The sequence below is a fragment of the Mercenaria mercenaria genome, chromosome 6 (assembly GCF_021730395.1).
Source record: "Mercenaria mercenaria strain notata chromosome 6, MADL_Memer_1, whole genome shotgun sequence".
NCBI classification, from domain to species: domain Eukaryota; kingdom Metazoa; phylum Mollusca; class Bivalvia; order Venerida; family Veneridae; genus Mercenaria; species Mercenaria mercenaria.
The window spans coordinates 24,671,403-24,696,358 of NC_069366.1; the positions used below are offsets into that span (position 1 = coordinate 24,671,403).

General features: G+C 36.1%; 1 protein-coding gene across 1 annotated transcript; it reads right to left on the minus strand.

Annotated features, from left to right (window-relative positions):
• Nucleotides 1-1,689: 1,689 nt before the first annotated feature.
• On the minus strand, nucleotides 1,690-24,722 carry LOC123549383 (RNA-binding protein NOB1-like). Its single transcript, XM_045337418.2, has 8 exons — nucleotides 24,614-24,722; nucleotides 13,215-13,347; nucleotides 11,113-11,246; nucleotides 10,180-10,251; nucleotides 5,516-6,007; nucleotides 4,864-4,961; nucleotides 3,599-3,740; nucleotides 1,690-2,032 (listed from the first exon to the last, which is right to left on the minus strand). Exons 1-8 carry the CDS (start codon nucleotides 24,674-24,676, stop codon nucleotides 1,766-1,768), a joined length of 1,401 nt encoding a protein of 466 aa, XP_045193353.2. The 5' UTR covers nucleotides 24,677-24,722; the 3' UTR covers nucleotides 1,690-1,765.
• Nucleotides 24,723-24,956: the final 234 nt, after the last annotated feature.

A 24,956-nucleotide genomic window follows, 5' to 3' on the forward strand; every position in this document is an offset into this window, starting at 1 on the left:
TATCATCAAAATGAACATTCAGATTAACTTTCAGACAGATACCATGAAAATAATGGCCTTTAGAGAGGTCACAAGGTTTTTCTATTATTTGACCTACTGACCTAGTTTTTGAAGGCACGTGACCCAGTTTCGAACTTGACCTAGATATCATCAAGGTTAACGTTCTGACCAATTTTTATGAAGATCTTGTGAAATACATGGCCTCTAGAGAGGTCACAAGGTTTTTCTATTTTAAGACCTACTGACCTAGTTTTTGAAGGCACATGACCCAGTTTCAAACTTGACCTAGATATCATCAAGATGAACATTCTGACCAATTTTCATGAAGATCTTGTGAAATATATGGCCTCTAGAGAGGTCACAAGGTTTTTCTATTTTTAGACCTACTGACCTAGTTTTTGATGGCACGTGACCAAGTTTCAAACTCAACCTAGATATCATCAAGATGAACATTCTGACCAACTTTCATAAAGATCCCATGAAAAATGTGACCTCTAGAGTGGTCACAAGCAAAAGTTTACGGAAGCAGGCACGCACGACGGACACCGCGCGATCACAAAAGCTCACCTTGTCACTTTGTGACAGGTGAGCTAAAAATGATATAAATGTCATTTTGTATAGTTATAAAAATGATATAATGGTTATTCTGACACTTTAACCTTAATATGTATGACCTAAAAATTATCTTGATAAACTTAAAATATAACATATTTTAAACATTTGAGTATTACGTTAGTAACTATTTGCAAATATATCTTATTAAATTAAGATTGCAAATGAAATTGTAAAACACATAGGTCTATTCTGAAATGAAATTTTGTACCATTTGAAAAAGAATGAAACGTGTGTACGGTATATTAAAAAGTGTTTTTTTTTATCTGTCCTTTTTTGCTATTTTGACCAACTGTCCTTGAATGACCTCAATCACTCCCAACTATATAACATTTAAAAGAATCTTTTACTACAAACAATTAAAGGGAGTTTGTAAAATGTGTTTTTTTTTCACACTTGTATGTGACTTCACCAACTAGATCTTAATAACAGATATATTAGAACCAATTTTGTTTCACCATGGTAACTATGGTAGCCAAATGTACTCCTCTAAAAATATTGCAAATGAAATTGTCATGCACACAAACTTGTTCTAATATGAAAAATGGCCAGTTATGTCATAGAATTTAGAGAGAATGTAAAACGATTGCAGATAAAATAGTAATTCTAGACATTTCTGACTTTTGACCTTGCCTACGGCCTTGAAATGACCTTGAGTGACCTCAAAAATATAATATGTTTTTACACATTGTTAGTTTAAATACTTGTATACAGTTAAGTTACAGGGTTTTTCTTCATAAATTATTTACATCCTTATTTTTAAATTTACCTAAAAAATCTTAAGGTGGTGGCCATCTTGGACGCCATCTTGGATTTCTCGGTCCGCACCAAAAATTTGCAATTTATGCTGGCAGTCCGATAAACTTCAGACCCTGCAAAACATTTTGGTACATTGTATATGACATGTTTTGTAACTTTTTGTGGCTAGGTTACTCATTAACTAAGCCATTTATTAGGTTTTGCTGCTCTACTACTAGCAGTTTCTGAGACACCTGCTTACATGCAAAACTTTTGTGATTTGGATGCCTGCAAAAGGGTAACAGCAAAAGCTCTCCTAATTGAAAAAGCTGCAAAGTGTGTGTTTCACTAATTTATTTTCCACTTGCACAGATCTTTATTAGACAAATTCACTACCAATATCTTAGTTATTTTATCATTTTCGTCTATTCTTTTTCACAGCATTTGGGTTTTTTCGTTCCCAGTAGTGTGTCTGACCTTTATGTGACCTTATGCCCAGCTGAGCTGCTCTACTTGTGACGTCGTTAACAGCAAACGGAGAGCTGCTGGCAATGTAGTCTGGGTCAAACACGTCCATTTTTGCACGAGCTTTATTTGATATTCTGTTCTGTGCCGAAGGTTGATCTGCAACCAGGCGTGGATTGGCAGCATGCTTACCTCCCTTTGGCATAGGTAATGAATACTGAAAAAGGACAAACAGATTGAGATATATACTAGCTTTGAAGTATATTTTGTTTGAGAAGAAAAGCAGATCATGATTTTTGTTTAATATTTAAGAAATAATGTTTAGCAAAACAGTGTTTTAATGTTATTAATACAAGGAAAGAGGTTATAGGTCGCAGAATAATTTCATGAGGGTGTAGCCCTTGTGAATTATTCTGGTGACGTATAATCGATTTTGAGTGTATTAATTTAGGCAAAACACGATTTTGCTATGCATTATTTCGATTCTGCCATTAATCTAAAACAGTAGATAACATGCAGAAGTGCTCTTTCTTGGTCGCAACAAGAACATTGACGTCGCACGATAAAGTGACGTCATTTTAGAGCAAGTGTGTTTTAACATTTTAACAAGCATATTAGAATATCAAATGACTCCTAACTAATATAAATCAATAATCAATAGATTGCTCTATCATGTGATGTAATAAAACACTTGAGCCATGCCATGAGAAAACCAACATAGTGGCTTTGCGACCAGCATGGATCCAGACTAGCCTGCGCATCTGAGCAGTCTGGTCAGGATCCATGCTGTTCGCTAACAGTTTCTCTAATTACAATAGGCTTTGAAAGCGAACAGCATGGATCCTGACCAGACTGCGTGGATGCCCAAAGCCACTATGTTGGTTTTCTCATGGTGTGGGTCATTTACTAAATGGCTTGCTGACCAACAGTCAAAATTTCTGGGCAAGTACTAGTAGTCTGACTAGTGGCCAGCAAACCAGCGTATAATATTTTATCTGTGGCAAGATCCATAATCAGCAGTTTGACTTATATACTGCCAGGAATCAGTTTGCTATATAGATACTGGTTAAAGACTGACCAGAAATAATCTTGAGGAACACACAGTACCATTCTTTGTCATTAAATACAAAATTAAATCAAGGGAATTTATTTAATCTACTATTAAAGAAGCATGCCCTTTATTGCCAGTCAAAAAGTGTAAACTTCATTATCACAAATCAAATGAAACTTTATTTAAATGATATTTTAGCTACTGTTCCTACTATCTTATAATAATAATTGTAATCTGTAACTTTCATGGACCTTTTTTTTCCTCACTTTGGAAAAACCGATGGAATTGGGAAAATGTCTTAGGAAATCATCTAAGTTGGGAAAAATTGAAAATGTAACATGATACATATGAAGATTCCTTTCTGGAGGTGGGACAGCATTTTAATATTTATTTAACAGCACTTATAATATAACTGTTGTTTACTTAAGTTCAAAACTCATACAAAGTTGCAAAACCATTATAAAACAGCAAAAACCCTAAAATATTAACAACCATTTGGGAATTTAAAGTTCTGAATTCGGGAAAATTGTGAAAAAAAAACACAAAAAAAACTTTGCTTTGGAACTGCCTCTTACCGAAAGGTAGCTTTATAGGGGAAAAATGTCCTGCTTTCAATTCAAAACAATATTCATTCCACTTATTTCTTATTTACAATTATTGGTATAAGCAATTATGCACATGTCTGAATTTTTACATAAAACTGGGAGTCAAGCGGTTTGAACAAAGAATTACCTTGGTTCCCCGCAAGTTCATGCGCCTCCTCTTGGACAGGAAGTACTTAATGGAACCATCATCATTCACCGTCATAGAAACCTTAGTGAGTGTTTTGTTACCACACTGGGGACAAAATGTCTTCTCTACTTGGGTTGTAATTCTGTCAATTAGAAATAAATCAGAAATAAAATCAGTGTTGCAAGTGTGTAACACAAAATATAATCCCTGAACATTTACTTGTTTCACTGGGCTTAAGACTGTTTTTCAACAGTAATGTAACCAGTGTAATCAGTTAACCCAAGTGAAATGAAATTGTTGAGTACTCCCATTCTATCCAGAAATATTGATCTGTACTGGGTGGAAAGTGTAAAGCTAGTGGATCCAATATATACTTCCTGTTGCATCTTATACTGCTGTTATTTTCTGTCATTGGATCGCAATGTATGATTTCATTGATTTGGTATTCTACTATAGCTGCATGTCTGTAGGTAGTCTTCAATGCATCAAGACTCTGCATATACATAGGATCTATATTGCTTCTTTGCAAAGAGACATCCATATAATGGATATGTCTAAGGTTCTCCTATCTTTGTTGTTTCAGTTTCACTCTCTGTTCTGCAGCAATATAATGTTAGTGCCCTCGGTAACTATACTGTTGGCGGAACTAGAAGCAAGTATTATGTTGCATAGACAATTGCTGAGCTGGAGTTACTCCAAGATGTGAGATTCGAAGTTGGTGTTGCCACGGAGCAGGTCCCCAGGGTCCCAAGTGAGGTTAATATTAGTACGATATGGCTGAGTGTGAGCTATGGAAGAAGTGCTCTCTTGTTGGCTAGACATCTTCCCTGCACTATGTGCAGACTAAACTTGCCTAGTTATTAGTGTGCAAACTAAACTTGCCTACTTATTACCATCAAGTCCTCTGAAGAAGTTCACAACTGCTGAACGAAACAGGTCAGGGAAGATGTCTAGCCAAGAAGAGAGCACATCCTCCATGGCTCACACCAAGCCATATCATACTAGTCAGTCAACCCAACCAGAACTCCTTGATTGTTCATCAATAGTGCTGGATGGCTTCCTCATACCAGTATGCAGAATTCAATGCCCTGAGTGAGGCTCGAACGGTAAGTGATTTGAAGTCAGCAACCTAAACCATTCGGCCACATCATCAACATAATCCTGTACCTTATTTGTTCAATTCACCCAGCAGTCTATAATTTCTAAATCATTGATAGATCAACTGTCAATTTGGATTAAAATAGGAAATGATACTAAAATCTTACTTAAAGCAAGCAAAACATCTGAGTACAAAACTCTTTGCTCTCTTGATCAGCATCCCATCCACTGATACCACACTGAGACCCATTTGTATCAATACATTCTGTAATTAAAAACAAACAGAGAATATTTGTTTGTTTCAGTGACTTAATGCAGAATAAAAATTGTATATGTTAGTATTTATGAATGAATTCAGTGTAACATTTTAAGGAGGGAAAAACTTCTTAATTCCGGATTCATTTATTGTGTGTAATAAAAATCTTATATTTAACCAGTGTGTATAATATAATGTACCATCTTTTATATACAGATAAATATGTAATGGGCAATTTAGAGCTTGTCTGATTTATGACACCATCAATTCAGAAAAGGAAATTGAACAAAAACAACACAATAATATGAGCCGCGCCATGAGAAAACCAACATAGTGGGTTGGTGACCAGCATGGATCCAGACCAGCCTGCGCATCCGCGCAGTCTGGTCAGGATCCATGCTGTTCGCTAACAGTTTCTCTAATTGCAATAGGCTTTAAAAGCGAACAGCATGGATCCTAACCAGACTGCGCGGATGCGCAGGCTGGTCTGGATCCATGCTGGTCGCAAAGCCACTATGTTGGTTTTCTCATGGCACGGTTCATATTGTAAAATGGTAATCTACCTGCATTGCAAAATCAGTAGTCAAACAACCAACTTGAACTTCTGCTCTCTCTACATCACCTCCACCCATCTTTTCCTTCACAGATTTAATATTACTAGGCGTTATCCACCCATCATCATCATCCTCATCTTCATCATCCTCATCTTCCTCCTCACTTTCAGATTCTTCACCAATCATGTCATCAGGAATTACACCCCCTTCTTCTAAATCTTCAAACTTATTACATGACATTTCACGTTCATCTTTAATATCTATTTCTGTTTTATCATTTTCATTTGTTTCAGTTACATTTTGTTTTGACCCTCCTGATTTTATTTCACAACTGTTAGTACTGTCAGCTGTGTTAACAGTGTCAGTCTGTATTTCATTTGCTGTCTGTTTGGAGTCCTGGTTATTCTGAGCAAACCTGTCCGGAATGTCATCAGATCTCAGGTCAGTTTCCTCAGGATTGACAGAAGAACATTCTGAAGTAGTTCTTGAACTTGGTGATTTCTGTCATGTAAGAAAAAAGTAACAAATCTTCACACACTTCAGTTAACACATCCAACTATCTTCTTTTTTTATCATGTAGGCTTTTACAACTAAACTGGTCTAAATGTATTATGCATGTTCTAGCATAAATTTGCAGGCTTTTTTATTCTGTGTGCATTACAAACTAGAAAATTCTTTTGTAAAAAAGCGCATGTCTCCCCCAATGCAAAGTCCTATAGGCAAGAAGTCAATAGGGGTCAGGAGCGAAAGTCAAAGAGACACTGATGGTTGGCTGCAATAGGGATCATCTACTTGGCATGTCCAGTCATCCCGCTAAATTTCAATACTATTGGCCTAGTGGTTCTCAAGTCACTGTTCAGGCTCCTGTGACCTTGACCTTTGATCAAGTGACCTCAAAATAAATAGGGGTCATCTACTCTGCATGTCCAATCATCCTATTAAGTTTTAACATTGTAGGTCAAGTGGTTCTCAAGTTATTTCCAAAAAATGATTTTACATTAACAGGCCACTGTGACCTTGACCTTTATTAGACTAACCCCAAAATCAATAGGGGTCATCTACTCTGCATGTTCAATCATCCTATGAAGTTTCAACATTCTGGGTCAAGTGGTTCTCAAGTTATTGATCGGAACTGGTTATCAATGTTCAGGCCCCTGTGACCTTGACCTTTAACAGAGTGACCCCAAAAACAATAAGGGTCATTTACTCTGCATGAATAATCATCCTATGAAGTTTCAAAATTCTGGGTCGAGAGGTTCTCAAGTTATTGATTGGAAATGGTTTTCCATGTTCAGGCCCCTGTGGCCTTGACCTTTAACAGAGTGACCCTAAAATCGTTAGGGTTCATCTACTCTGCATGACCAATCATCCTACGAAGTTTCATCATTCTCGGTCAAGCGGTTCTCAAGTTACTGACCGGAAATGTTTTTCAATGTTCGGGCCCCTGTGACCTTGACCTTTCACAGAGTGACCCCGAAATCGTTAGGGGTCATCTACTCTTTATGACCAATCATCCTATTAAGTTTCAACATTCTGGGTCAAGTGGTTCTCAAGTAACTGACCGGAAATGGTTTTCAATGTTCAGGCCCCTGTGACCTTGACCTTTGACGGAGTGACCCCTGTGACCTTTAATGGATTGACCCCAAAATCGATAGGGGTCATCTACTTTGCATGTACAATCATCCTATGAAGTTTCAACATTCTGGGTCAAGTGGTTCTCAAGTTATTGATCGGAACTGGTTATCAATGTTCAGGCCCCTGTGACCTTGACCTTTAACAGAGTGACCCCAAAAACAATAAGGGTCATTTACTCTGCATGAATAATCATCCTATGAAGTTTCAACATTCTGGGTCGAGAGGTTCTCAAGTTATTGATCGGAAATGGTTTTCCATGTTCAGGCCCCTGTGGCCTTGACCTTTAACAGAGTGACCCTAAAATCGTTAGGGTTCATCTACTCTGCATGACCAATCATCCTACGAAGTTTCATCATTCTCGGTCAAGCGGTTCTCAAGTTACTGACCGGAAATGTTTTTCAATGTTCGGGCCCCTGTGACCTTGACCTTTCACAGAGTGACCCCGAAATCGTTAGGGGTCATCTACTCTTTATGACCAATCATCCTATTAAGTTTCAACATTCTGGGTCAAGTGGTTCTCAAGTAACTGACCGGAAATGGTTTTCAATGTTCAGGCCCCTGTGACCTTGACCTTTGACGGAGTGACCCCTGTGACCTTTAATGGATTGACCCCAAAATCGATAGGGGTCATCTACTTTGCATGTACAATCATCCTATGAAGTTTCAACATTCTGAGTCAAGTGGTTCTCTAGTTATTGATCAGAAATGGTTTACAATGTTCAGGCCCCTGTGACCTTGACCTTTGACGGAGTGACCCCAAAAACAATAGGGGTCGTCTACTCTTTATGACCAATCATCCTATCAAGTTTCAACATTCTGGGTCAGGTGCTTCTCTAGTTACTGATTGGAAATGGTTTTCAATGTTCAGGTCCCTGTGACCTTGACCTTTGACGGAGTGACCCCAAAATCAATAGGGGTCATCTACTGTTCATGACCAATCATCCTATGAAGTTTCAACATTCTGGGTCAAGTGGTTCTCTAGTTATTGATCGGAAATGGTTTTCAATGTTCAGGCCCCTGTGACCTTGACCTTTGACGGAATGATCCCAAAATCGATAGGGGTCATCTACTCTTCATGACCAATCATCCTATGAAGTTTCAACATTCTGGGTCAAGTGGTTCTCTAGTTATTGATCGGAAATGGTTTTCAATGTTCAGGCCCCTGTGACCTTGACCTTTGATGGAGTGACCCCAAAAACAATAGGGGCCGTCTACTCCAGCAGCCCTACAACCCTATGAAGTTTGAAGGTTCTAGGTCAAATGGTTCTCCAGTTATTGCTCAGAAATGAAGTGTGACGTACGGACGGACAGGGCAAAAACAATGTCTTCTGGGGGAGACATAATAACAAGAGACCCAAACAGGTCTAGGCCTCTCACATAAGGAGGACTGTGACCTTTAGACCATGTTTATGGCCGAAATTGGTGAATGTTCATTAAGTTGTTCATCAGTTAATGAAGTTACTTGAAGATTTTTCTATTTTCTACTGTGGCAATTAAGCAGAACCACTTGAACAAACATGAGAGAAAGTCTATGAAGGATAATATAGACCATGTTCTGTTTTGATCCATCAAGTAGTTTACAAGAAATAATTCATGAGATGACTTTGAGCCGCACCACGAGAAAACCAACATAGTATGTTTGCGACCAGCATGGATCCAGACCAGCCTGCACATCCGCGCAGTCTGGTCAGGATTCATGCTGTTCACTAATGGTTTCCCTTATTGCAATAGGCTTTGAATGTGAACAGCATGGATCCTGACCAGACTGCGCAGATGCGTAGGCTGGTCTGGATCCATGCTGGTCGCAAACGCACTATGTTGGTTTTCTCATGTCGTGGCTCATTTTTATCTCTAGCAGCCCTAAAATGGACCAAGTGTAACCATTTAAACTATCTTGAGAAGCCCGTACAAGGATGCTACTGATCAAGTTTAATGTTGATCCATCAAGTGGTCAGTGAGAAGAAGTCATAAAATTATTTTTCTATTTTTAGCTCTTGTGACCCCCCCCCCCCCCCCCCAAACTTAATCATTTGAATAAATTAAATACAGGTCCATATCTGGATGTTCCTGACACCGTTTAGTGTAATTCTGACCAGTTGTTTCAGAGATGTTTAAATTAAGATGCTAACACAGGACGATGAATGCTGTAATGTACACCTATACTAATAGCTCACCCCGAACAAAGTTCAGGTGTGCTGAAAACAAGTTCACTATTTCACCATCACTTTAATATATACTGGGGAAAGATTCCTGCTTTATTTCATTCTCATTTAAACTAAATTTTGAAAGAAATGAAGAGAGAACATTATAAATATAGAATATAATATAAATTTAGACACTGTAATACTTTCTATCTAAACATGAAATATACCAGTAACACTTAAAATTTGCTTGGTTTTGGCCTGGAATTTTTCATTGAAAAATTGGAGAAAAAAAAACACTTTTCACCAATGGGAGTATGACCCATTAATGGCTATAAATTAGCTGAAAAACAAGTGCTGTTGGATGACAGCAACAGCTCCACACAAATGGTTCTTGAGGTACCAGCTGAAATCAGAAAACTAAAAGTCGGAAAAGGGTATTTGAGCCGCACCATGAGAAAACCAACAGTGCATTTGTGACCAGCATGGATCCAGACCAGCCTGCGCATCTGCGCATTCTGGTCAGGATCCATGCTGTTTGCTTTCAAAGCCTATTGCAATTAGAGGAACCGTTAGCGAACAGCATGGATCCTGACCAGACTGCACGGATGTGCAGGCTGGTCTGGATCCATGCTGGTCGTAAAGGCACTATGTTGGTTTTCTTATGGCACGGCTCATATCTTAAATAGGGTCATAGAATCTGTGCAGTGCACATCAGATTATCATTTTATTTCCTGCCCACTAATACTAATATACTAGCTCAGCCAAATCAGGACAAATGTGCCAACAAACAGATGGGTGCAGTAGTTATACCTATTCTTTGTATTGTTGAGCTAAAAAAACTTAAACCACATGTTTATTGTAAATAACGCTAATTCTGCAATTTGTTACGCATACCTTAGTTTTAACATAAAATCCCGCAATATCAGTGGCCTTTTCAAGGGGTCTTTTAGATGCATTCCATTCTACCTAAGTACAAAAAAAAGAAAAGATATGACATTTATATATCATAAACATATACAAATAAAACCACAAACTTTTGGAATTTTTTTTTCAATCTAATCAACAGTATGATTTTCTGGTTTTGTTCAAATGAAGAACTGAAAAAAAAAAAAAAAACAGCTATGAATCAAGAAATTTCTGTCACTTGTGATCACATAAAAATCAAATTAAAAATTACAAACTCAACAAGATTAAAATAATTCAGAGTAAGCAGTAACACCATGAGAAATATACCAGACTGTTTTAGTTACATTATGAATTAATTTCTAAAGATTTTTCTGACACATGCATTTGCATGGTTTATCAGAGTTATATCATGGTTCAGAGTTCAAGAGTTTTAACCAGAAGGGCTTTGCAAAGGTTTATCAGGAGTATAACTTATACCATGGCTATTGTACCACTTCAGCTAAAACTTTCATGTTTAACCCTTAACATGCTGGACACGACTGATTCTGCCTTTGTGGCCAGTGCAGACCAAGATCTGCCTGCACATCCGTGCAGTCTGATCATGATCTGTACTGTTTGCCATTCAGTCAGTATCTTTTAGGTAAACACCCCTTTTAGTAGTTAATGGTACTGTCCAAACTGAAAGATGGACAAGATCATTATAGAAATTTAGCAAGGTAAGGGTTAAATTTAATGAATCTGAACAATGAGCTGTGGTATATCAGATGATTAACCACAAGGTCTTGACTACTGGATCATGCAGCTAAATAGCTTTCTCACATGAAAACATACAACATACCTCGTAGGCTTTTGAACCTACAACAATTCTCCCATACAAGACTGCAGTTGAAAATTTAAATAATCAAAAGCAATGAACATTACCTTTTTATCAGGCTCTGTTTTTATGTGATCTGTTCCTACAAATTCTTTCTCAAGCATATAAGCAAGGGCCATAACTTTTATATCAACTGCTGACAAACTCCTGTAGTCTCCAGTCTTTTTTGAAAACTCTGTCACTGCAATGAAACATTTTCTATTGTTTTGATAGCTATAAATTTCAAACTGAGTTTTTTCAAATTTGTATCAAACATCAAATACTTCAGACTTACTGCTGAAGCCTGATTATTGATGGAAGTAACAAAAAGATTAAGGTAGTTCTGTATGTTCAGATCAAATTTTTTTCTACAATGTAGAATTTGATTAAACCTCGACTTTTTAAAACTTCAGAATATACTAGAAAATTAGGCAAATACAAAAGAAAGGGGTGGTGGGCTTGATTTTTTGCTAGACCGATTTGAAAAATTTGGATCAGGCACAAGTTTTCATAATGGGAGTCTATGGGAAAATCACAATTTTCATAATATTTTCCCAAATAGAATTTTCGCTACAATGTAGATTTTAATGAAAATACCGAGTCGTAAATATACATATAGCCCATAAAATGATGGAATAAAATGTTAAGGACCATGTGCTTGTTTTTTAGGCACTTGCCCATGATTAAACTTATAATTATTTAAAGTGATCCGCACATTTCAAGCTGACTTTAACACATTATTTGGAATTATTTAACATGTCTGACAGATGTTTTAATATCATTTATAACTTTAAAAAGATAGTGAAGTTGCTGTTGTAATAAATTTACTCACAGATTGCCTTTGATTCATAGAATGATTTTCATTTCTGTATATGCAAAATCCAGGCTTTATTTGTTTATACAGATAAATAATGTTACGCCATCAACTTCAGTTTATCAAATGTGCAGACCCACCCTAACATGTTTTCAATCTTAACATTTTAACCTTTAGCATGCTAGATAAATTGTCGTCTGCTGGAAATGTCGTCTGCTAAAATTGTAAAGTTCATTCAATTTGCTCCAAAATTGGAAGAAATATTGTCAGAGTAGCAAACAGCTTGGAACCTGATCAGACGCCGATTTTATCGGCGTCTGATCTGGTTCCAAGCTGTTTGCAAAGGCTGTTAAATTCGCCTGCAGCAGGCTAAGGGTTAATCAAATACAGATGGTTAAATGATTTGTGCATAGAATACCATTTATACAAAACAGCTATTTCCCAGATTCCCCAAAAGACTAGATATATGTAATGTTAAAGAGATTACCATTTCATATCTGTACAGGTACGTAATATATGTGTAAATTTTCCTTTATTACATTATGCATCTGATGTACCAAAAAGCTTTTCACAAAATATAGCCTTAAACCACAGGCGCTTGAAGTTCTATCAATAGATATATGCATTACCATACCCCACCCTATATGCATTACCATACCTCACCCACCTAATATACTATGAAATACAGAGATCTACAATCTCTTCAAGAGATCTACTAGTAACCTGCATATGTATATTATTGACTGAGCTTCAGACACCTGTGCTTAAACGTTCATCTACTATAAAAGCAAACCTACACATCTACATCAGTAGATTTACTTTTTACGAGTGATTACCTAGACTAAAATTATCAGAAATTTTAGAACAGCACTACTGATGTGTGTATGACTACTAGATTACTCTACCAATTTTAATGATCTATTAAATGTAAAATCTGTATCAAATATGCTATCTTGATGGTATAGATATGAAATCTTTAGAAATATATTGTCCACCCACTTAGCTCAGCAGGGAGAGTGCAGATCTACAGATCGCTGAGTCATGAGTTTGATCCCTTGGCAAGATGCATGTTCTTTGTCATGACTGATGAAAGCCATTGCGTCTGAAATCATTCATCCTCTACCTCTGACTGATGTAGGAAGTTGGCAGTTACTTGCAGAGGACTGGCTAGTATTGACACAGAATCCAGAAACAATGGTTAGGCTAACTGCCTGCCAATACATAATGATTCACTGTTGAAAACTGGTGCTGAACGAAGAACAAAGAAACAAATTAGAAATGTAAAACTAAAGGCACTTTAAGGCAGTACAAAGGTATTAAATATAACACATTGTTCATTTACAAGTCTGTTCTTACCAATTTTGATGGCATCTGACGAAGGCTCTTTGAAGATTAGCTCATATGGTAAGACTTGAAGACGCTGTTTGGTTGCCTTGTCTTTAATCTCAGAGACCACTTCTGGTATAGTGTACACATTTTCAGCAATATCCTGAAAAGTATGGTTTTACATGAATAACTCATGACCAGTAAAACTGTTCCAGCACTGAAATCTTTTCACCTAAATCCTGGATTAAAGATTATACATCTATGTATACAAAACGATACTCCCGACATAATTTAGCCATAATCCAGGTGCATAGGTCAAGATTCAACAGTGCTTCAGACATTTTTTTAACCTAAGGAGAAATTACTGTTATTTTTGAAAATACAAAAGATTTAGGAAGAAACAAAAGCACTGTGATTTTGGTACTGAAGAACCACTTTTTACAAGTATTCATTGCATATAAATAGTGCACACATCAGTGAAATACTGTGAAATCATTAATATTCGTGGGGGACTAATTTTCGTGGATTTCGTGGCTGAGTCAATCCACGAAATTTAATCCCAACGAACAGGTAAAATTCCCATTCATTTTATGTTCAAAAGTTGAAATCCACGAATTCATATCCCCACGAAATGGCCGTTTTGACCAAAACCATGAAATTTCATGCCCACGAAATTATATGATTTTACAGTAATGTAAGAACTGTGCTTGAAATTTGTGTTTTGCACCTTGTCCATTGATTTGTCCTTCTGAATTTGTGTTGTTCATATCTCATTAGAAGATTGTTATATAGCATGTAAGTTATGCACCTGGTGTTCTCTTTGGGATTTCACTCAGCCCAGAGTTATGGTCCTTGACTAAGTGAAAAATACACAAAGTGCTTAAAATTTTGTGTTGCATATATCTTAATAAATATTTCATCTATAGTCATGAAACCATGTACAGTGACAGGCATGAGGGCACCTGTGACACAGGTGTGTCCACACATCTGTATGGACACACACCTAGTTGAACTAAATGACAATGATTTATAATTAGTGACAAGGTGACAAATCGTTATGTTATAATATTATACCATAAAAGTCTGAAAAGATTAGCCATTCCACTCTAAATTGGCAACAATTTGTTTTTATTAACTTAAAACTGGGCATATCCAAGAAAATACAATTCATGATAAAAACGTGGAAATGTTTCCTTGGGGTTTACGTCACACTGACAATATCTGGTTATATGGCGTCTTTCCAGCATTTGACAGTGAATCATCCGCTTTATCTTTGTTAAAAGCACTAACCTCCAAATCGTACGACAAAAAAAAAAAAAAAAGAAACTGTTTAGATATAAGGAAATTATTGCTATATTTCTAAAGAAGGCTTTGAAACTTAGTTACTGGCAGATTATATGTTATAACAAGAGATCACAGAGTGATCTTGGCGCCCACCAATGTGCCATTTTTGAGAATTCCAAATTTTAAATCTTATTGACTAGCTCAAGGTCAAATTTCATTTCCGTACAAAACACTGTGCATGTGGTCAAAATTCGAAACCTGTAGCTTGAGAAATGTGAAAGTAGGTCACCATATCAATTTCAAGGACAAAGTTCTTTGTACACAAAACTATGCATGTGCATCAAGTTTGAAGGCTGTAGTTTGATAAATGTGAAAGTAGGTCACTAGGTCAATCTTAAGGTCAAAGTTTATTTTGGTACACAAAATTATGCAAGTGGTCCAAATTTAAAGGCTGTAGCTTTAGAAATGTGAAAGTAGGTCACTAGGTCAAAATCAGGATCAAATTACACTTCAGAATATAAATCTATACATGTGGTCCAAATTTCAAGCCTGTATATTCAAAAATGTGAAAGTAGGTCACTAGGTCAATGTCAAGGTCAAAGTTTGCTTCGGTACACAATCCCTTGCATGTACGTCTAAATTTGAAGCCTGTACCTACAGAAATGTGAAAGTAGGTCACTAGGTCAATCTTAAGATCAAAGTTCATTTCGGTACACAAAACTATGCAAGAGGTCCAAATTTGATGGCTGTAGCTCAAGAAATGAGAAAGTAGGTAACTAGGTCAAAATCAAGGTCAAATTTTATTTTGGAACACAGAACTATGCATGTGGTCCAAATTTGAGGCATGTACCTTCAATAATGTGAAAGTAGGTCACTAGGTCAATGTAAAGGTCAAAGTTTGTTTCGGTACACAAAATTATGCATGTGGTCCAAATTTGAAGGCTGTAGCTTGAGAAATGTGAAAGTATGTCACTAGGTCAAAATGAAGGTCAAATTTCATTTCGGAACACAAAACTATGCATGTGGTCCAAATTTGAAGGCTGTAGCTTGAGAAATGTGAAAGTAGGTCACTAGGTCAAAACCAAGGTCAAATTTTATTTCGGAACACAGAACTATGCATGTGGTCCAAATTTGAAGCCTGTACCTTCAAAAATGTGAAAGTAGGTCACTAGGTCAATATCAAGGTCAAAGTTTTTTTCAGTGCACAAAACTATGCATGTGGTCCAAATTTGAAGGCTGTAGCTACAGAAATGTGAAAGTAGGTCACTAGGTCAAAATCAAGGTCAACTCAAGTCAAGGTTCATCTTGCCACTCAAAACCATACAGGTGGTCCAAACTTGAATGTTGTAGGTTATTGACAAGAAGATTTTAAAAGCTTTTCCCTATATAAGTCTATATGAACCATGTGACCCCCAGGGAGGGGCCATAGGGCTGTCATTGATTGGGTCTTTTGCATATCGACGATACCGATATATCGGAAGACAAATATCGACGATACATCGATTATTAAGTTAGATTAACAATCTCTTTGTTTATGGGCATGCTATATACCTTCTTGTTAATGTTATGTCTTTTTTTTTGCCTGCTTTTTATATTACTGTTTGATTGTGTTGTATTTGTATCTGTGAAATAAATAAAATAAATGAAAATTAATGAAATCTTTTATAGATCTTTATTGTGCCTTCACTCCTCTTTTGCATTTATCCTACTTTACAACCTAGTAAACTATAATACCAGGCACTGGCGTTGGGTTTCAAACAGCTAAAATTCTGCATTTCTCTTCCACAGATATCTATTTATTTATTAAATTAATTAATTTATTTATTTACAATGTTTTTATTTATTTTTAGCCTGTTTCATACCCTGTCTTAATTTTTAGCTTGCACAAGTTTACATTCGGATTAGGTACTGGCACCGCGTTTTTTTTTTTTTTTTTTTTTTTGTTGTTGTTTTTTTTGTTTTCTTTTTTAACTTCTGCCCAAGTTTTCAATGGGCCTCAAATTTGTAGTGTTTGACTGTTTGTTTGTTGTACAGAAAGGCATGTTTAAGCAACACCCTGTGTTTCTACGAACCAAAACAAAGCTTTTCCTTCCGTCTTTTGACTGTTTTTCCACTATTTAAGCCGGCGGCGGCTTCCTCTTCGGTCATCTTTGATTGTTATTGTTACGGGCACTAGCTAAATTCTGTACCTTTTACTGAGTGATCAGCTATACGCGAACAAGTAAAAAGCCGAGATTGACGTAGAAACAGTATATATACTCTATGTTTTTACATGCACAAACAACGAAGCGACCTTCCAAGACAGGACAACGTAAATTTTTGCAAATAGATTCTGAAGTTGAGCCCTTTTTACTTCTACCCATATAGGTAGTGCCGGCTAGTGGGAAAAGACTGCTACGGTACAAGTTTAGACATGACCTTTTTTGACAACTTCCGTTACTTTCGGCACATTTTTGCAGGCAGAAAAAGTTGTTTTAGAGGTTTATCTAGACAGTTGTTTTTTCTCTCTGTAAAATATCGATTTTTGAAAATGGGAATCGATAATCGATCGACCAAAAAATATCGTTGATACATCGATATCGTTTCTATCGATGACAGCCCTAAGGGGCCATAAATTATTGACCCTAGGGGATGATGCTACATTACAAATGCCAAAACCCTAGGCTTTGTGGTTTGGACAAGAAGATTTTCAAAGTTTTTCCCTATATAAGTCTATGTAAACAATGTGACCCCCGGGGCGGGGCCATATTTGACCCTAGGGGAATAATTTGAACAATCAACATTCAACTATCTACTGCCGAACAATCGTCTAGCGATTATGACTGGCAGGCGCTGTCAGGAAACAGTGTTTTAGTAAAAATGTTATGTGCAAAATTAAAAAGATAAAAGACCCAAAGTATACAGTTTAAAATCAGCGGATTATAGTATTTAGAGAGACTGCGAGTCCAGCCCGCTGACAAATGTCTGCAAATTGGGACTGGGCTGGATATATGTTGGTAAACTGTTCCATAGTCTGATAGTCCTGGGGAAAAAGGAATTTGCATGGTACGACGTTTTGGACTGGGGAATTAAGTAATTTTAATTTCGTGTCTGTGTGAGATGATGATGGTCCACAGCCACTAATTCATTTCTTATCTTATAGAAAATAACCAGGGAGGAATGATTTCTTCTTTGTTCTAGGGTCTTCCAATTTAGTTCAGATAACATATCTGAGACGCTACTGGTATACTGGTAGTCATTAAAAACATAGCGGGCTGCAGATCTTTGTACCCTTTCTACTTTATGAGTTAGATATTTTTGCCAGGGGTGCCAGACCGTGGAACAGTACTCGACCTGGGGGCGGACATAGGTTTTGTAGGCCATTTCTTTAACCTGTCTGTTGGTAGTCTTTACATTCCTTTTGATGAAGCGAAGGGTATTACTGGCCTTGGATGTTATGTTATTTATGTGATTTGACCAGGTCAAGTTATTATTTAGGGTAACACCAAGATATTTTGCATGGTCAGTGGACTGAAGTTGGACATTATGTAGGGTGTAAGGATATATAACAGGATTTCTTTTACGATATATTCTAAGAACTTCACATTTATCGGGATTAAATTCCACTGACCATTCTTTTTCCCATTTTTCTAAACAATCTTAGTAGAAGACCACTAGATAATGTCGCATACAAAATATCAAAGCCCTAGGCCCTGTGTTTTTGAATAAGAGGTTTTTCCAAGTTTTTCCCTATATAAGTCTATATAAACCATGTGACCCCTGGGGCAGGGCCATATTAGACCCCAGGGAAATAATTTGAATCATTTTGGTAGAGGACCACTAGATGATTCTTCATACCAAATATCAAAGCTCTAGGCTCTGTGGTTTTGGTCAAGAAAATTTTCAAGTTTTTCCCTATATAAATCTATGTAAATTATAGAAATAAACAAAGGGCCATAACTCACTAAAGAATTGTTGAACAAGTCTGATTTTCAGGGGGACACAACTAGGGTACCAATACATCATTCTGACAAAGTTTGGTCAAAATCCCCCTGGTAGTTTCTGAGGAGATGCTTTGTTAAACAATCTAGCCACCTGCTGCCTACCCTAGTTACTGGGACACCCGCAGCAGTTGACAAATAAACACATGATATGATGATGATGATGCGATAACGAGAAATTGTTAACGTAAGAATGGACGTCGGACCACGGACGCAGAGTGATTTGAATATCCCACCATCTGATGATGGTGGGCTAAAAAAAAATAATAATATTCTGTTTTTACTAATTTTTCCATTCAAAATGAAAAGCATTTGTAACGGGGTACTGGAGGTAAACTGCCTTAACTGTAAAGCTTTATACTTAACGACCATAAAGTAAGCATTCCTCCGTGGTGTATTGGTCAAGAATGCTGGAATATTTTCATTGCCAAAGTGGCCAAGGTTCAATTATTGAATTGGGCATGACGTTTTTTTCCTTCTTGATTTGGCATTTTTAAGATAATTTAGAAACAACTAGAGCTATCACTGAAGGTGATGAATGTACACCCCGCAGGCACTGACACAGTACATTGCAATTTGATGCACACAATGTAAAGTAACAAAAACCAAAAAAATCAACAACACTGAAGATTGTTCTTCTTAAAGAACATAACATCTACCATGCACAACTTGGGTTGGTACCGATCACTTGAGTGAAGTTTCATTAACTTTAGTGCAAGGGTTCAAGAGATTTGGCACGCACAAGATTGCATATGCAGACACTATGTATATAGTATAGTAACAAAACAAAAAATCCCATAACTCTGCAGAATATTTTTCTGAAAGAACCTAACATGACCATGCACAACCTGGGTTGGTACTGATCACTTGTGTAAAGTTTGAATAAATTGTGTGCATGGGTTCAGGAGATTAGGCACACACAAGATTGCATATACAGACTCTATGTATGGGTGTATATAGTTTCTTGCATAAAAGTACTTTTTTCCCTGGATCCGCCCGTGTATTAACAGGAGAAAAATTGTGTGCAAACAAGGCAATTCACATGCTCTTAATACACAAAAAAAAACGTGTATTATCCCTACAATAGTAACAAAAAACAAAGTCCCATAACTCTGCAATTTTTTTTCTGAAAGAACCTAACATGCACCATGCATAACTGGGGTTACTACTGATCACTTGTGTGAAGTTTCATTAAATTGTGTCAAGGGGACGAGGAGATGTGGTGCGCACAAGATTGTGTCTACAGACAGATGGACGGTCAGACAGACAACCTGAAACCAGTATACCCCATCTAACAACAATGTTGTGCGGAGTGGGGAGGGGGGAAGGTGGTTACAAAAACTCATGTTGTAATGTTCATACTATGACCAAACTTCAATTTTTAAATTTAAAGAAAGACTATTTTAGCCCAAATCCTGAGGTCAGTGCCTTTAAATTCAGTTGATATGTTTGTCTGAAAATAGCTCATAAGGTATGTTGTATTCTACAGGATAGTTTTGCATATCGAAACTGTAAGTAGGCGTTTATTATGCAGGCAAATATATTTTCAGGGTAGCAAACCCACACTGACTGGCATTTGACTATAAACATTCAACCTCCTATTTTCTTGCATTCTTTTTTTTTTGTTAACTAATGACAGAGCTTTCATGAAAAATAGGTGTATGAAATAGTAAGTCTAAAAGGAAGAAGACCTGAAGTTGTTCAACTTGACTACTGTTGTTTTTTTTTTGTATGAAAGGAAAGAATTTGAGTTGGGAAGTGTCTATCTGCATGATGGTCGTGCCGATTATTTTTCTTATTCACATGATGGTCGTGCCAATAAGTATCCTTCTCTGCACGAGGGATGTTTCAGTAGCATTTCTATTTTTGGCTTGAGGTATATCCTTAAAAGCCTATAAGGCTTAGCATCATGTAATTCATGTTCATTGCTTAAGATCAGTAATCAATATATATTAATTGGATATTAAAACAACACCATAACAAATGATATTAATACCATCAACTACACAAGAGAAAATCGAAAGAATGCACAGAAAACTACATTTGTAATATCTGATTAAAATACCTTACAGGGCTTCCATTAGGATTCAATTTCATGGAGTCAGGACTGCCTAACATTCAGATTTTGGAGTCCCTCTTAAATTTTCTTGGAGTCCTACGTAGTATCACTTTGTACAACGACCTTCAATATCATCATCATCATCATCATCATAATCATTACTATCATCATCATATCTAATTGTTTCAGGACAATGTTTAAAGTAATAGAATTTAGAGAAAAGGACCACTAGATTGATTAGAAAACAACTTATTTAACAAAAAATATTTTGTTTTATTATATGTATAGCAACAGCTCGCATTTTACTATAATCAACAGACTTACTGTTGTTCTGCTACATAACGAAAATCCACTTAAAAAATCTAAAGTATACTTTACTTGGAGTAGAATTATGTCAAATTACGTCATTCACCTGGCTATACCCAACCAGTTAACTTTCATCCCACATCAAAGAAAATCAATTATGAATAAAGGACAAATTTGCCGACACTCCTTTTGTAGTTTAGCTTTGTGTTTATTTCAGGCTATTCATCAAAATGTGTCAGAGATATCAGACAAATTTTAATGTGTTTTTTTTTTCTAAAAAATACTGTGAAAGTAGGATTTATCATTTATGAAAATCCAAAGTAAGTAGCAAATTTATTTCTGATCGGAAAAAATGTTTTAATTTAAACTGGATGTGAAATGTCATTTGCTAGAAGAATATAGTTACTTGCTGAGATTTTTTGTGCTGAAATTATCAATATATTTTCCACAATTAGTTACTTTGTCTTCGGAGCTTGTTTCACCAACTTAATCCGAGCCAAATGCATGTAATGTTTTATTGTCGGCAATTAGCGCCTTCTAAACATGTCAACTGATCTGGATAACGGTTTATATTTCAGACGGTCTCTAGTCTAGCAAACACGATGCTTTCACACTAGTCTCGCACTTCAAACACTGCCGGCAGTTTTTACGAGGCTGTCAATCATCAAGAGTTAAACCGATTTGATTAATTACGGGGCAGAGCTAATCACGTCATTCGAGTGAAGTTACGCCACGGTGTATTGATTTTGTCGTCCTTTGAAAATATCGGAAGTCCTTTGTACGCCTCTGACATTGTGTATTGGTGTAAGGATCATAATTTCTGGCATATTTCACACCGGGACGCTGCTTAATGGAAGCCCTGACCTTATTTATCTCAATATTATACCTTAATAAATCTTATTTTTGTGTTTATAACTTTTTACATGATGTTTTTAATTCAATAAATCAGATATTTATTATAAGTTATTCAACATGATAATTGTAACTTTGTAAATTGTAAGCATCGTAATCACACGTCGTCGGGGTTGTTATTTAATGTTAACTTAACAAAAGGTGCATGCTAGAAATTGCCAAAACATCGGTACAATGGAGACCTGAAAAGCAAGGAAAAACTTCAGGAAAGCTTTAAATTTAAGTTGGTTCAAAAGCTCTTAAGAGCTTATGTTTTGTAATGTTGTCTCCTTGCCAACTCAAAATAAAACTTTCTGTATTGTATTGTATTGTATTGACATATGTATACAGCATGTTTAGTAGGGCTGGATCAATATACCGGTATATCGATATGAACTGAATATTCATGTTTACACCGATACACATATCGGCTTTCTTTGTGTATAAATATATGTAGTGACACCCCTTTTAACGCAAAATAAAATCAAACTTCTTCATTTTTTATCACTTTACAATAAAATATTCAGAGAAATTAAAAGAAAAGTACAATTTTGTAACCTCGGGTCGCCATTATATCCCGAAACAGTCATTGCGTAAACCACTTTTTGTTTTGACAGCTAATTTCAAAGACATCCGCCGACAAGCATGACGTCTCATGTAAATCAAGCATGTGATTTAAGGAAATCTCGCTTTTCATTGGCTTTTTATTTCTATTCTTGCACTAACTGGAAATTACCTGCTAAAATGAAATGAAATCCATACGTAACACCGGTAGTTTTCCATTTCGGGTGCACCTGCTACGTAATTTCAGTTGCGGGGAATTCCATTTACACGGATGTTGTTACCGCGAGTGTTGCTGTTTTAATTTTAGCAATCTTGATAATTAAAGACAGTGATTTTTTTACTTTTTTTGGCAACAGCCCATGCCTTTTCAGTTGGGAATTTTTAGCGCAATAAACTTCAAAATTGGGAAAAATTAACAAACCTTAATAAAGAAATCATTTTGAAAAGTTTTATTTTAAGGTAAATTTATTTCATTCAAATATGCACTGAGGTTGAACAGAGTTACAGACAGGACAGACAGGTTATTTTCTGATGTGACAGGATCTGATGGCTCAGATAGCTTAGGGTCACCATGAGCTTCTGTTGATTTCTGAGGGTCATTTTGTGGGGACTCAGATAATTTTCTTGGACAGATCACTTGCTTTTCTGGCCTTTGATTTGAATTTAATTTCTCTTTAACTTTACCAAAAGTTCGAATGTCCGGAGTACCGATGGCATGTTTAAGTTTTATTTTCTTATTATAATATTTGGAATTATGCGACATTTTTCGATAATTTAGGTAAGTTTCTAACAATTTTTTTTCTGACTCATTTTGACACATTAAAAAGCGTTTAGCGGCCGTGATGAAAGTCATACTAAATGCCGTACTATGCCGTGACCCGTTTTATGTAAACAACACGCTTCGAGTTAGCAACAAAATTCTGCGAATAAACCATAATTAGAGTCGGAATTTTTATGATTATTTGCATCGTTTTAGTTCAACTTTCATAAGAAATCAATCTAATTGGGAAAAATCATCTGGTTTTTGGGAATTTTGACCATTTTTGTCAGTTGGGAAGACGCCGAATTTCGGAGTCAAATCGGCCCAAAAAAAATCACTGAAAGAAAGAAGTAAAAACAAAACAAACTTAAAGATCTGGTATACTAATAAAGGCCTTGCATAAGTGTTAAGTTCTCAGTCGAAATTTACGACTTTAAGCAGAAATATATATTCATTTTCCCGACGTATAGTTCTGAAATATAGACTGATACATCAGTCAGGGGTGTAACTGTTTTAAGTTATGTAACCTATTTCAGTTACTTTTTCAAGTATTTTATAACCTGTATTAGTTATAAAATATAGATAACCCAGGTAAGTTATTCAAAAAAAGCCTTTTTGCTGTTCTCACAAAGTGACCTTTAAAGTGTAATTAGTAGCAAACTGTGGTTAATAAAATTCTCTTTTAGTCTGATCATGGCCTGATGAGCATAATGGGATATTAATGGGATATTAAGAGTTTTATAGCTTTAAAACCATTTGCGTAAGACTTTATCAGCCTTGCGTAAAAGAAATTACTGCATAGCTGGAAAGATAAAAGACCAAGGATTCAGGAAATGATTGCATTAGTCACATTCACAATAAGGAATTGACACAAGAGGGCTTTGTAATATTTGATGATAACTGAAACAAGTTATGAAAGTAAACGCAATAACTCAAATGGGTTATAAAAAGTGATAACTTGAAACAGTTACACCCCTGACTGTACATGTATTTGATAAAAAGATCGTGCACTAACGTTTCTTTAACAATTCAAATGAGTTCAAATTTTATAGGAGCCCATAGAACTAGACATTTTCAGTTTCTCACGGTCATGTTACCCGAAAAAAAGCTATATTTTGGACCCATCATGTTGTTGCTTTGAAGTTATAGGTCCTACTAGATGTTGTATTGAATCGTCAATACGTATCGTATATTGATCCTACTTTATTGCAGTAGGTATCGTATCGGTTTTTTCCATTCAATACACAGCCCTAATGTTTAGTCCAATTGATAACAAAAATAATCTGCAAGACTGTCCAGGTATGAACGTTATGTGCAGCAGATAAAGAAAATAATTGGCATGACCGTTGTATCTAGTCACACCGGTCCCATTTCTTGAAGTAACTTGTGTAAGATACATCTGTGTGTGTGTGTCCTACCTTGATTGTGCAATTTCTTCCAAAATATTATCAATATTCGCGACATATTCAACATGTCAGCCGAAAATACGGTGAAATTTCGCAATAAAATAAAACAGTTTGAATTACAGTCTGCAAGGCGGTTGAAAGTGTGAATGAATAAGTTAATAACACTTTGTATACTTCACCTGGACTTTAACATTTTTTATAAACGCTCCCGAGTCCAAAACAACGTGTTTGACGGTCGCCATTTTGTACAGTCACGTGATTTGAAAGAGTGTGGAAATACAAATACCGAAAAGATAAAAAAAAAACACAGTAACGAGATCATAGTTCGTAGATATTTTCTCAAGTTCAAGTTTCTTAATGATATTGTTATTATGTTGATTAATAGTGATATGTACATCGCTATTATTTATTGTTATGTAGAGGTCGTCGGTATAATTTTGATAACGAAACTAATTTTTATGAAAAGGAAAATTTAAGCTGTAATTGGTAAATCAATTGGAAGTGTCTAGGGGTACGGATCCG

Excerpts from the sequence above, each read along its gene's own strand:
- LOC123549383 (XM_045337418.2), bottom strand. The coding sequence starts at position 24,676 with ATGGCGACCGTCAAACACGTTGTTTTGGACTCGGGAGCGTTTATAAAA. Across the intron at positions 11,247-13,214 it reads GTCAGATGCCATCAAAATTG|TGACAGAGTTTTCAAAAAAG; the intron begins GTAAGAACAGAC and ends GTTTCATTGCAG. Across the intron at positions 6,008-10,179 it reads GATTTTATGTTAAAACTAAG|AAATCACCAAGTTCAAGAAC; the intron begins GTATGCGTAACA and ends CTTACATGACAG.